This window comes from Cataglyphis hispanica, chromosome 1 (genome assembly GCF_021464435.1).
Source record: "Cataglyphis hispanica isolate Lineage 1 chromosome 1, ULB_Chis1_1.0, whole genome shotgun sequence".
NCBI classification, from domain to species: domain Eukaryota; kingdom Metazoa; phylum Arthropoda; class Insecta; order Hymenoptera; family Formicidae; genus Cataglyphis; species Cataglyphis hispanica.
Window position 1 is genome coordinate 15,438,955 of NC_065954.1, and position 13,975 is coordinate 15,452,929.

General features: G+C 36.9%; 1 protein-coding gene across 3 annotated transcripts in view; it reads right to left on the bottom strand.

The window, feature by feature from the left end:
- The window catches only part of LOC126848592 (protein vein), a 321,069-nt gene that overhangs the window by 58,965 nt on the left and 248,129 nt on the right, over positions 1-13,975 (bottom strand). For all 3 annotated transcript variants that reach the window (XM_050589593.1, XM_050589602.1, XM_050589585.1), the window contains exon 4: positions 3,948-4,056. In XM_050589593.1, the coding sequence (XP_050445550.1) occupies positions 3,948-4,056 (109 nt within the window). The remainder of the gene's footprint in view (positions 1-3,947; positions 4,057-13,975) is intronic.

Consider the following 13,975-nt stretch of genomic DNA (forward strand, 5'->3'; position numbering starts at 1 on the left):
CAAAAAAAAATAATTTTCAAAATATTATATTAATTATAATATTATAAATATATCATCTCATAAAAACGAAATTGCTATACTCTTAAACTGTTTTATTAATATGATTATTAATATGATTCAGAGGGAGAAATTTCCGAAATAAGTCTTTACGTATCGTTCAATTAAGCTAAATCTCTCAGGCGTTAATGCTAATTTTAACGATACATACAGAGCAATCGTTTAAATGACATTAATTATACGCGAATGCCAAGAAAAAGGTAGTAAGCAACCAGGAGTAACTATCATAGCAGCCGTTTGTCACGCACAGAGCCATGGTATGTAGAGAGGTTGCCTTGTCGTCACGGCACATATTTTATACGGCAATTTGGCCGTAAGTGGTAAGAACGTAAAGTTAACAAGTCGAGGGGAAAAGGAGGGAATCACCTAACAGAAACAAACGAGGAAGCGCGACGCCCAACACAAGTGGTGGGCGATGGTAGTGTCGGGGAGGGACGAGGGGGATGTAGGTTACCTCCGGAGATGAGATTAACGAGCGTCGCCGGCCGGCGCGAAAAAGTTTACATTTGCTTCTCTTTCTCTCGCTGTGCGATTCGCCGGAAGTAGCCGAGAGGATTGACGGTGCTGCACGATAAAACACAGCCACGATAAACTGGATGCTGCGGTACCAGCTTGACATTTCAGACACATCGCGGTGAGACCGTGTCGTTCACTCCCTCGCTTATCTATCGGAATAGAAGATTAAACTCCTTCAAAATTCTACCGAAATATTTAAAAAAAAAAATGTAAGGATTAGAGTAGATTCAAAAAGAAAGGAATCCGAATATAAGCACGGGCTTAAAAGTTCAATCGTAAGTTTCAGAAGTGAAAATAGATGGCTAAATTTTCTTTTTATTCTTCATATAATTTCAAGTGGATTTTATTTTTATTGACATTTTTATTTAAGGCTCTAAAGCTGCTGAAGGTTGGAAAATAGCAACAGCATGTGAAAGAAAGACAGATTCAGATTAGTTCAGATGATTTTTGTCACCGTTTACTTATATTCTATTCTTTTTTTCAAGATAATTTCCGTTGCCTTCGCATGGTCGATAAATTATATTTTACGTTACATCTTATTTCGCGTTTTGCAAGATTTCTGCACTTGGAAACGCAATTGCAGAATTTTCCAGCAACACAGTTCGCACAGAATTACGAAGAAGAATTATAATACATATCTCGTTTGTTTTTAACGGACCCAATTAATGCCGTAAAAAATTCGACGAGGCTGCATCATCGATGTCGCGCAGCTGAAATTTCTGACAAATCGACACTCGTGTGCTCGTTGCGTAAATGAGAGTATTGTGACCGGCTGTAAAGTCCGGCCGGGGGAACATTTGGCGAGCAAACTTTTTTAATTAAATGGATACTCGGCTATACGCGGCGCGGAACCGATCAATTTGATACACGCGGCGAAAAAAAAGAAAGAGAGCGGGGGAGGATGAGAATCATCAAGAAATTTAATTTTCGAAAGCACCGTCCAATGAACGAAAAAAGCAAGTGGAAGTAAGGTTCGGACCGTTTTGGAAAATTCATCTGGAACTCGGATGAACGTTTTGCGCACGTTGGGTCAACCGTAATATTGAGGTCGACAATTGCAGAAAAGTCAATACTCCAATCTTTAAAGGGTAAATTGCGTACCTCGTACGTTCGCTGCGCTTCGTGCACTTTTTTACGAAATTGCGTAAAAAAATTTTTATAAAAAATAGCAGTGTGTAATCACGAGATATACAATTCCGAAAGATTAACTATTTTATTCTAATAAAAGAAGGAAAAAATACCAGTTATATAAACTTTATAATAATGAAAACGCGAAAAGTAACGAGAAAGCGACCTATATAAAAGACTGAGATAAAAATCGAAGATACTAATTAAGTATAATAAAAGCATGGATTACAAAAAAACATGGATTAAACAGAAATAACGGAAAGTCGATAAATCGCGAGAGATTTTAAGAAAATGCGAAAGGGAATATTTTTATCGAAATGGAAAGACAAATAGAAAGAGAAAAAGAGAGAAAAAAAAAAAGAAAAGCGTAGACGATAACCGATAGCCGAGAGAGGTTCTGGAAGATAGACTGAGCGCAAGAGCGAAAAAGGAATCTATAGAAAGTATCTATATTGAGAGAAGAGTATCGTGCGTAGGAGGATCACGGTGGAAAGGAATAGAGGAACGTCTAAGAGAAGAGATATCCAGAAGAGAAACGAGAAGATCGCTCTCCGTTGTGTATCGAGAAAAGATAGAGAGTGAGACTCGACCTAGACTCCGCGCTTCCCATCGAACTTCGACCTTCCCAACACAATCGGTAGCAAACATATCCTGAAAGCTCGCCCAACTTCGCGGTTGCTGTAGCTAGCCGCTAACTCGATGGCCGCACAAAAGAGAGAAACGCGAGCTCGATTTCTCGAGCGCCTTCGAATAAAGACGTCGGTGCGAGTAAAATGCTTTCTCGTCGTTCTTTCTCTTCTCTCTCTCTCTCTCTCTCTCTCTCTCTCTCTCTCTCTCTCTCTCTCTCTCTCTCTCTCTCTTTAGAAAGTGTTTCCAAATAAAGATATCATAATAATTTACTGGCGGATAATTGGCTAAAATTAAAATCGATTTTATCCCACCAAAAAGAGAAAGATTATTTACATTGTCACAAATTTCCGTATTAAATATCTTTCTAGTTGAATATAAAATTAAAAATGCCTTAAGTAAAATCTGCATAAAATTAATTGAAAAATGATTTCATCTCTATTTTTCTTCTTGAAGATGGATTTTTGCAAAAAGTATTTTTTTTCCAATTTTTGAATCAATATCTTTTCATACACAAATCCTTGGAGTGCATTGATAATTTCATTGAGTAAAAATCAACTTTATCAATCGATAGAAAATTATGACTGCAATTTAATCGAGTTATCCTGAGACATCTTATGTAACTATCTTTATATCCCTCTCTCTCAGCATCGAGCAACGTTACCTACGCTTTTTACAAATTGGCACCGTAATCTTCTCGACTTCTCGATAATTACGAGAATCTACGGTTTTCCGATTTCTCGATAAAGTCGGATTTCACTGCTCTTCGAAAAGAAAAGAGGAGATTATTTTAAATTAAGAAATGTATAGGATATATGTAATTTAAAATTTAAAATTAATAGATATTATTTCTGACGCGAATAAATGACAGATAAAGTTGAATGAAATTATTGTTATTATTTTATTGTTACTATTATTGGTCACAACATGATTATTGTTCATTTGATTTTGTGAGCATTCAATTGAAAAGTAATAATCCAAAACAGGTTAAATCCAGTGAGATAAATTCGTGGTAAATTCACAAAATGCGGTACATGACAAATATGTAAGCGTATTTCATTCTACATTTGATTGATTTTGCATACGTATTTTTAAAGAATTTAATATATTGCTCAATTTTAATACTCTAAAAGGATTTATCTCGCCATTTATATCATTCATATCTGTGAGCGTAAATATTGCAATGTACACTTTTTTCACTTCCATTTTCTATTTTCCTTTAAAAAATAAATTTAATTCGATTTGTATTCTCTTTTGTATCGAGACGATTTTCGTGATTTGCAATTTTTTCTTTTAAAACATTGGCAGATTCGTTATATATTTATTTTAAAAGAAAATCAATTTTATTCACGTAATAGATTTTTAAAAGCTGTAAATGGCACATTGTTTTTTCATTTTTAATAGACACATTATGGTTTTTTTTTGATTATTTTTAAAAACTTTTATTTATATTTGTTCAGATATTCATATATTATTTTTTGATGAAATATCTATCAACTCTTTTACACAATAAACAAAATTAAAAAAAAATGGTTCAACCAAAATAAAAAATACACATAATTAATGCACTAAAATGAATTATATATATGATAACTATAATTGATAAAGTAACGACTTACCGGCATGCCGGTTCACCGACGGTCTCGAAAAATAGGCAGGTACCACCGTTCATGCAAAAATCTCCTGCTATCGGACAGGGCTGCTCCTGCCGCGGCCATGCCGCTGTCGCTGTAATAAAAAAAAAATCATACGATATCATTATTATATATCCGTAACATCAGCATGCATCATTACGGAGATTACTCGCGATTTCGCATTAATTCTGTAAACGTGGCAAGTTTTATTGTCATTATTTGTTAATAGAAAAAAATGTGAAAGCATATTTTAAGAAGTCCAATATAAAAAAGTTAATATTATGGAAAGAAAACGCGCAAATTTGCGTCGAACAAAACGTGTAAAATTTAGCGCGAGAACGACCGTCCCCGGGACTCAAAGTTCGCGATGCATTTTGCATCGGCGACTCATCTGGCGTAAAAATTTAGAAAGTTGCGTCGTGTGCGTCAGCATACGATGTTTGCGAAGAACATAGCAAAAAGGCGCGTTTCGCCGGCCAAAGTTGCGGTGAAAATTCACGTTCGCTCTCTGCCAGCATCCCGTAATGCGAAAATTAACATGATAAAACGAAGTGAGCCGCGGCAAGATGGAAATTGTACGCGGGCAAAAAACATTCGGATTAAATACGATAGCGCATTTAATGAAACCGGAATACGCATCATTGCCACGCATAATTAACTAGCACGGACCGTTATCTGTCCGATGTACGGTTTTAATGTTCGGAAATTTTCCGTTGGCGTCTCGCGCGCCGCATGTATACACTCGGCTTCCGGTCGCGTACCGATTTAATTATTTAATTTAATTACAACAGACATTAATTAAAATATCGTTAAACTGCACCTACTGCAGCGTAACGGGATGTATTTTGGAGAACGCGCGGCGCACAATACGTGCGGGTTTATTTCTTGTAATTGCGTAAAATTCTGTAAAATTGCCCGACGCGCGTTGGTTACACAAAATAATACGCCGCCGTATCGGAGAGGAACATCATGTAATGAACTTTATTCATTACCATTTACTAATACGATCATTTACATTATCTCCACGTTGCATTATCTGCGCTTAAATCACTGCGCTATTGCAATTAGGACGGAGATTTTTCATCTATCATTTTTGTTTCACTTATCAATTAATTAACTCTACTGAATCTATACTTGCAATAAAAACACGCATGTATATCATAATTTTTATTTATTTAATTGACAGATATATTTCCAAATTTAAAAAATTCTTGCTTTATAATCATGGAAATATGAAACTATAGTGTTTAATAATTAAATAATTACAAATTATAAAAGCAATTATTTATCGGTGTTAGTTTAGCAATTTTAATTTTATTATTTTATTAATTTAATTTATTTTAATTTCATTTATAATTAATTTTTCATTACATGCGAAATAGTTCTTAGCAAAATAATAAATCGAGAAAAAAGGAAGAGGGAAAAGAAAAATCGATTTTAAATACATTTCTACAAATTGAACATTCGAATTATAGGAAGAATAATATTAAAAGAATTTCTAGCGACAAATATTGAAAATATCGGCACAGTCAAATCTGTTACGTGGAATATATCGAGTTTATCCACGGCAAACGTGAATGAAAGAATTGCATCTGCTTGGAAAGCGCAAACTTTCGGCACAATCGATTTCTCTTCTTCATCGCGTTACACGGAGTTGTTGCTTTCGTCGGCACTTTTGCTAGACGTGAGCTACTACTATGCGAATAAAACGCGCGCTGAAGTATTATCATTGTTGTCACGGGAAAAGCGATATTCATATCATCCGCCGAACGCTTCGAGATGCCACCGTGCATTTCAATTTCAATCGAGCTCTTCCTCGCGAAATTAGTCTTTGCCATGCAAATGCAGCGGTCGCCGGGGCTTATGAAGATCTTAAAACATCGCTCGCTCTTCAAAGTTTTCCCGACCTCCGACTATCGTGGCTATCCTTCTCTTCCCTTGTCGCAAAATCGCAATGTCGGCAACAATCGCTAGACGATGCTGACACATCGATAGCTACCATCAAGCGATCCGCTATGCTTGCGAAAGATAATTTTATTGCTCGGGAAGATGGCTTAGCTTGACACTCGTAACCACTCATCATATGGCACATTGCGTTAGAGAAAAAAATGTACTTGTGCATAGAAAAATGTACAATTTATAGAGAAATGTTTTTCGAAAGATTAAACATATGCAAGTGAATAATATTGTTCCTATTAAATTTTCTCGCTGTGTAAGAAGATAACTGTCTTTCCTACAGTCTTAGATGGATCTCGCGGCTTAATTATTCCATCAGAAAATACTTGCGGTGATATATTAATAGCTCGCCGTTACAATTAACTCGATTGGTCTCGGCAAAAAGTCCATTTGACAAAATTGGCTTCAACCGTCAACGATGAAAAAGCTCGGATTTTCGAAAGTCTAGTCGGTGAAAGTTGGCGCGCCGACTTCAAACGCTCACACGGGAAGATATATCTGCTAATTGCAAAAAATCCCTGCGGCTGTCGGACGGATGAGCGAACGTATCATATTAAAAATATCCGCACGACGGACGAAAGTAAAGCCGTTTTTGATAGAGACGGACGTTAATGCCGGACGTTATACGTCGGCGATGACACCGCGGTACATTCTCGCCGAAGGTAGCGACGAGTTTTCGCTATTATTACAGTCGGATTAGCAGTCTACCATTTGGCCAGTTCGGTATTATCGCGTTCCCAACTAGAATTTCACCCGAGAAAGAGAAAGAGAGAGTTCCAGCGAGCATTGGACTTAACTACTCTTCGCTACGACCGGAAGGCTCAGCTCTTTTTCGCGCGCGCGTTTCTTCTCGTTTAACTCGTTAACGAGGAGAAGACATTTCGCGAAAGCTCTTAGTCGGCCCTTCGGCCAGCTGGTACGCGCGGAAAAGCATTTCGCTATGTGAAATTTCAATTTTCTCGTCGCCGATGCGCCTCCGCAAGTGCATTTACGCGAGCTGATACGCTGCGTCACGCAACCCCCCGTGACGGAATTGGCTGCTTTCGTTGTAACTTCTCATTCTAATGACACGCGTTAATTCCAAGATAAGCATTAAGAAAGATAGTGAATTTTATCCGATTAATAATTTTACAATCAGTTGCTAATTTTGTACATATAATAAGGATAAAGTGCACAATTTTTTTTTTATCATTCCCCCTAATATCCCTGACTGCTAGATATAACAATTTAAAATAATAATATATATAAAATTATGTACTCATAAATAAATAAATAAATAAATATATATATATATATATATCACATATAACTTTTTTAATTTATTTAAAATTTATTAATTTTTATAACGAGAAAACTCAATTCTTAAATCCAAATTCCTTAAAATATTTAATGTATTAAAGATATTCTCTCTTTTATACATAAGCGTAAAAATAAATTTACAATACTTCAGGAGATTAATCGATCATGTACGTGAAATTGTACTGGCATTAATCAGTAACTGTTTCATGTTAGCGTTCAAGCAATTGGGTATCAGGTGCTTTCGCTAATGCGTCTTCACCTCGTAGCAGACTGCAGTACAATATCAGCAAAGTGTTTGCGTGCAAAACTAGCATATTCATCACCGTCACCGGCACTGAACGTGTTAATCCTTATCTATGCAATGCGAGAGTTTGTCCATCTCTTTCGAAAAATTAATCTAAAATTACTATTCGAAATCAATTTTTAAATAAGTTTGCAAGAAAAATATTTTTCATTAATTTTTAATTATATATATATATATATATATATATATATATATATATTATATATATATGTGGTGTGTGTGTGTGTGTGTGTGTGCGTGTGCGCGCGCGCGCGCGCGTGTGTGTGTGCGTGTGTATGTGTGTGTGTATAATATGATTATCACTGTACAATATTTGGTCGATATTTATTCTTATTACGTAATAATATTGTTATATAAAGTAAAGTAAAAGATGCAGGGAGGAGCGTAAAATCAGTTTTCTGCAGCAGTTTGCCTTTCCAATTTACATCTAGAAAGTGAGGGAAGATAGAAAAATGTATTTTGATCAGATAACGATGATTACAGATTCTGACGGACAGAGCGGTAGAAGCGGTACAAACGAGGTGGAAAATGCTTCTTGCTTCGATTAATTCCGCTCATGTTTTGTTATTTATTTGTTCGATTATGCCGTGCCTGCCTGCCTGCCTACCTGCTTGCCTGGCTGGCGTTGGAAGCGCGTTAACCGCGCGTAAATAAATGATGCCGGAAAATTGAATCGGCGCTGAAAAACTGAGTTCGGCGGGCAGTATTCTCTCGTTTGGCGGCTATTCTCTTTCGAGACTACATCTGCGAGACTGCTGTAGCGGGTTCAATTTCCTAACGTCATTAGTCATCGCGGCAAACTCGGGCGATATCGTGCATTTACCGCGGCAGGATCGTGTGTATTGCTCGCCGTTTGAGCTTCGGTTTGTCGCGAGCTAACGCGCGGAAATAAAACGTCACACGATTTCACACGCGCGCGCGACAAGAACCGTTCTGTAATTTCGTTCGCGACGCAACCGTTTACACCGTGTGGAATTAGTTTGTAAAGACGCCGATTTACAAGAGCGCGCCGACAACGCCGAGAACGGGAGAGGGTGAGATTTATGCCTGCGGAAAGTGGGAGGACGTGGCGCATCGAACCGCCGCTGGTATCGATTCGAGGCGATAACACGCAGCTATTTGAATTCGCTCCAGCCCGCCGCGCGACACGGCTTGAAATTCAATGAAAATTCACCGGCAATAAAACTTCTTGACGCTACGTATATAGGGCGCGGGTGGTTCATCAGCCTCGCGATCACACCGTTTCACCGCACTGTGGTGGTCCCTTCCATCTCTTTCAATTTCCCAGGATTTCGTATGCATGTATATTCCCTTCGCAAAAATGGTCTCGGATAACTCCTCATCTTCACACACTGAGAAAAAAAAAATTGTTAATTTGACTAAATGTGTTCAACTGATTATTATTTCTTTAATTGAAATATTTAAGTATTTAAGTTAAATATGACATATTAAATTTAATATTTGACTTAAATACTTAAATATTTCAATTAAAAAAATAATAATCAGTTGAACACATTTAGTCAAATCAACAACTTTTTTTTCTCAATGCAGAAATCTATCGATTTTTATTTTACACAGACTACAGTTTTTAAGTCATACATTTTTTTTATTCCGTTTCTGATCACATATGAATCAAAATTCTCTTATTTCAAAGTGTTCGAAAAAAAAATTCCACAAAAATTTTATATATATTCCTTGACATCTCTCCGTAGAAATGATATTGTACAGCAAAAGATAAAAAATAAATTTTAAACATTTTTTTTTATTGATTACTTACAACGAAAGTCGATAAACACAAAATATCGATAGTGTCAAAATGACTCGTATATCTTTGAGGATTAATTTTCAAATCCGAAAAAAATTCATCCATGTGCCACTTTAGATTTTTTTTTCGCTTTCTTCTGTTTGGGAGACAAACAAGACGGTTATGACATTTTTTTTTTCATGTCTAAAGACATTGTGAGTTGTCGTAAAAATTGCCAACGTATCGACTGGTATGTGGTACGGCGTATTTTGAAGTTCGTCATTTCGATGGTCCTTGTTTTCGCGAATTTCCGGCCGGGCAAAAATGTTTCATCGAGGCGCCGGCTCGCCACCGGTCTCGCACTGGTTGCGCCAACAAAAGCACGGAAAACGATTTCAATTCGGAGTGTGCCTGACGCACGCGAACGACGCATTGTTTGGACACTATTATCGCTGTTACATCCATCGGTTTTTCCAGTTACATGCCGGTGGAGCGCCGAAAGGATCTGTCTCTTGACACGGAAAATCTCTCAGCTTTAAAGATAGTCGCTTTAAAGATAGATGTAATGTAATAATTAATTAGTATTCAAAAATTTTACACCGAATCAATGGCTTGATGTATCAGTATTAAATACAATAAGGTATGAGAGAATGCGCAAAGCGCCGCAAATATTTATTGTGAAAACGCGAGCGTAAAATCTCGAAACTATTCTATCATTCTCGTTTGAAACGAGGTCGATCGAGCTTTCCGTTTGCGAGGAAAGCTCGGGGGAAAAAAAAACCGCCATGTATGACAACGGTGACGATGAGAGGTGTCGCAAAAGGCAGGAATAAACGACGATGTGTTTGCCCGTCGCTAAAAGGCGTTAAAAGTCCTGTGTGTACGCAGGGCCTCGAATCGAAATAACGAATGAAAATGTGAACGCTCTAGATTTCTCACGACGCCGCTTTTAACGACATGTCACCGACAATGCTAACATCTCGTCCGGAATTATATACGTCGGTCTAATAATAAGAGAGGCATTGATTGCGGAACGCGAGGGAAATAGAGTGTCGATGTCTGAATAGAGCGTTCGCGAAAAAAAAAGCCGCCGCGAAATAAGGGAGACTCCGGCCTTAAACGTACAATCGCGTGCGCGTCCTGTATATTCGTGCGCGCGCGAGTTTGTCTATTCATTCGCGGAATGTCGTTTCTCATCGCGCCGGGCGAAAGACTTCGCCGCCAGGAGAAACTCCCGGACGCGGCGTCCAGCTCACGAGAACGCGGCATTGTTTCGGGAAGCAACGGGGAAAAACGCGGCTCGGTGGCACGGAAATCCCATTCGTTGCGCCGCGAACCTTGCGTCGCATGCAAACAGTCGAAAAACTGACGAGAGCGTTCGTCATTGTTTGTTTTCGTTTACGATGGGTTTCGTGTACAAGCGATAAGAAAGAGAATTGTAAAATATTTTCATCGCGATAAAACAAATTAAATAAACCACGTCATTTTCCCATAAACCTGAGACTTTTCGATTCTTTGTCTACTACACTTTTAACAATAAAAAAAAAATGATTATTATTTTTAGTAATATAAAAGAATCAAAAGAGATTTTTTAGAATTATATATGTATCTTTTATAATTAATTAAATATTTCTTGACATATAATTTTTATTGCGAGAAATTAATGAGAAACTTGATTTAAATTTCCTTCGTCTTTGATGTCTTTTATGGTGCGACGATGTATGTGTAGAACTTTCGATGCTTTTTAGGGTGTCACGTCTGGTACGCTCTGGCGAACGCTCGGAAACACAGGCTTGCATCCGACGCTATGCAAATTTCGCGACGCTATTAATGCAGGCCGTCAGTTAGGTAATTATTACGCGCGTGTTATAATTTCAAATGCGATTGTACAGCCGTAAATTTCGGGAATCATTAATAGTCGATTCGAAATGCGAACTCGATTCTAAAGCGCTGATGAACCCTAGTCGTTAATTACTCGTTTCGGCTTTCAAAATTGTCGTCAGAAAATGACAGCTGTCATTACTCTACTTGTATTTAAATGCGAGAGAATACGACTTTATATTTCGCGTTTGACTGCTAAATTGTAACGGTTGGGTATAATTTGACTGGCGGAAAATTACGATTTATCGAATACGCTTGCAATCTCGAGCAATCGCGAGCACGAAAGAAGATTGTTAAAATTCATACACGTTTGCGATTATAAGCGAAATCCAAAATTCGCAACGATACATCAATCAATACAGATCACACTGCCATTAATCTCACATTTATCGGACAGTATTCAATCTTCAGCACAATACCGGTAAAATCGCAATAATATACACACATACTCAGAACCTACTAGTTCATCGTTAAAATTTAACGACAGCGATTGCGTCATTATTTCAAGCGAGTGCTATCGCGCGTTATTAATTTCGATCATTACACACGTGCAATATTTCATTTAAATAAAGCTCATAATTAAGACAAATACAGACAACAAACTCGTATTGCCTTTCAGACATTATGTTTACGTAAGGTTTGTTTCAGACATAAAATCAGTTTGGTATATATATATCGAAAAAATATTAGTACTGTCTGTTTGTAAAAAAGAAATATAACGCAACATTTGGCGAGTTTACGAAAATCTGCCCGCCCGCCTGCCATCGTGGTGATAAAATAAAAGCGAACGATGAATCGGGGAAGATTGAAGGGATATGAACTGGACGATGGAGAGAACGTGTTGGCGTTCCGTGCGCGTGACTGACGAAATTTCCTCGTTTTTCCCTTAATATTCTTTTTTCTTTGCCGGCCACGTTCATCCTCTTTCCCAAGCCGACGTATCGACGCCTCGCTTTCCCCCTTCCCCTTCTCATTCGACAATCGATCATACGTCGACGTTCGTCACGCGATTTCATCGTAGGTCGAAAACTATCGCGGTCATTAATCTGTCCGGCTTTTTCGGATTCTCGTGCTGTTTTCGATCGAAGGATACGAATTGTCTCTGGGTCTCTCTAGTTTAGCCAGGTGTTTTGATCTTACTCGTAAAAATAGCATCATTAATCCTCCGTGATCCTGCCGATTATTTGGACACGTCAAGCTAATCGACCTATTTTACGATCCTCTTTCTCGATCTCATTCTCTTCTATCTGCTCTCTTTTTTGTTTTTTTATTAAAACTAGAATACTATAAACGCGCGCGCCATTTATTTTATGTGTATGTGTATATAATTACTTACATATTAATTCTAGTTTTCTACTTTTTCAAAATAAATTAAATAAAAATTACACACCCACTTAATATTTAGACTATCAAATGTGTCGCTCATTGTCAGTTGTGACAAGCTTTTATTAATATAAAGTAATGTTCAGTGCATCGTCGAGATAACCAATCAGCATCGCGAAAAAGAGGTAAAAATATTGCCAGTATATAATAAACTCCGTGTTATATTAATTGATAATTTAATAATTGATTTAAAATACATGTATAATTTAATATTCCGTTTGTATATACGTCATAGTACGGAAAATATTTCGGCAATGAATAATCAAAACATAACATAGTATACGGCCTTGACGATGTAAACATTAGCGCGCTAGTTATGGCTTACGGCTTTATTATTCTCACGGCGACACTCGAACAGTAAGGAACGCGAAACAAAATTTCTCTACTCAACGCGATCGTGACAAGTATCGGGAAATAATTTGATATCATAAATAATTAATTATCTTTCATACACTTTTAATTTTGAATAATTATATACGTAATTATATCATAATGGATTAATTTCGAAGCGCGTATTTTGCGTGACATTTTAATCAAGAATCAAAATGATAAGATCGATCAAACAATGATTGAATCGAATTAATGCGTGTGCGGGATTTATAATAATTAATATAAAAATAATAATACTCACCCTTGGGTTGCTCCGCCGATGCAGGATGCCTCTCCTAGGCCTCCTCCTCCTCTCAGGTTGATTCACACGCGCGATACTTTAAACGGCACTCCCGCACTTTTATTAAAAGATAATTCCGCACTTGTATACGCGATACTATGAACGACACTCCCGCACTTTCAACATGATCGAATCCCGTTTTACACGAAAATCGTTCTGCGAGTCGACAAATACGACTTTATTGCTCGAGCGTTGCTGAACGAATGATAATAAGGCTACAAGTCGTAAGACGTTAACAATAGCGCGCTAATGTTTACATCGGCAAGGCCGAATACAATGTTATTGTTTCGCGGCCGAAAGTATGTTGCGTACTATGACGTATATGCGGTGTCAAATATTAAATAATACAAGTATTTTAAATTATAGATTAATTATTTAATAAACGATTAATAAATCATGGAGCTTATTATTATGTTAATCATTATTCGAACCTGCAATTTGACTATTTTATTATGCGTTCTCAAGCCGACTCATATTTAAATTATCAAAAAATCGAATAACGATAAAATATCGGATGAAATATAATTATAAATCAAGTATTTTTAAAGAAATAATTATTGTTTATAAAGAGAGAAAAAGAGAAAGAGAGAGAAAGATCGCGATAAAACAATAATTTATAATTTTGATTCTAATAATCATATTTAAATTATCAAAAAATCGAATAACGATAAAATATCGGATAAAATATAATTATAAATCAAGTATTTTTAAAGAAATAATTATTGTTTATAAAGAGAGAAAGAGAGAGAAGATCGCGATAAAACAATAATTTATAA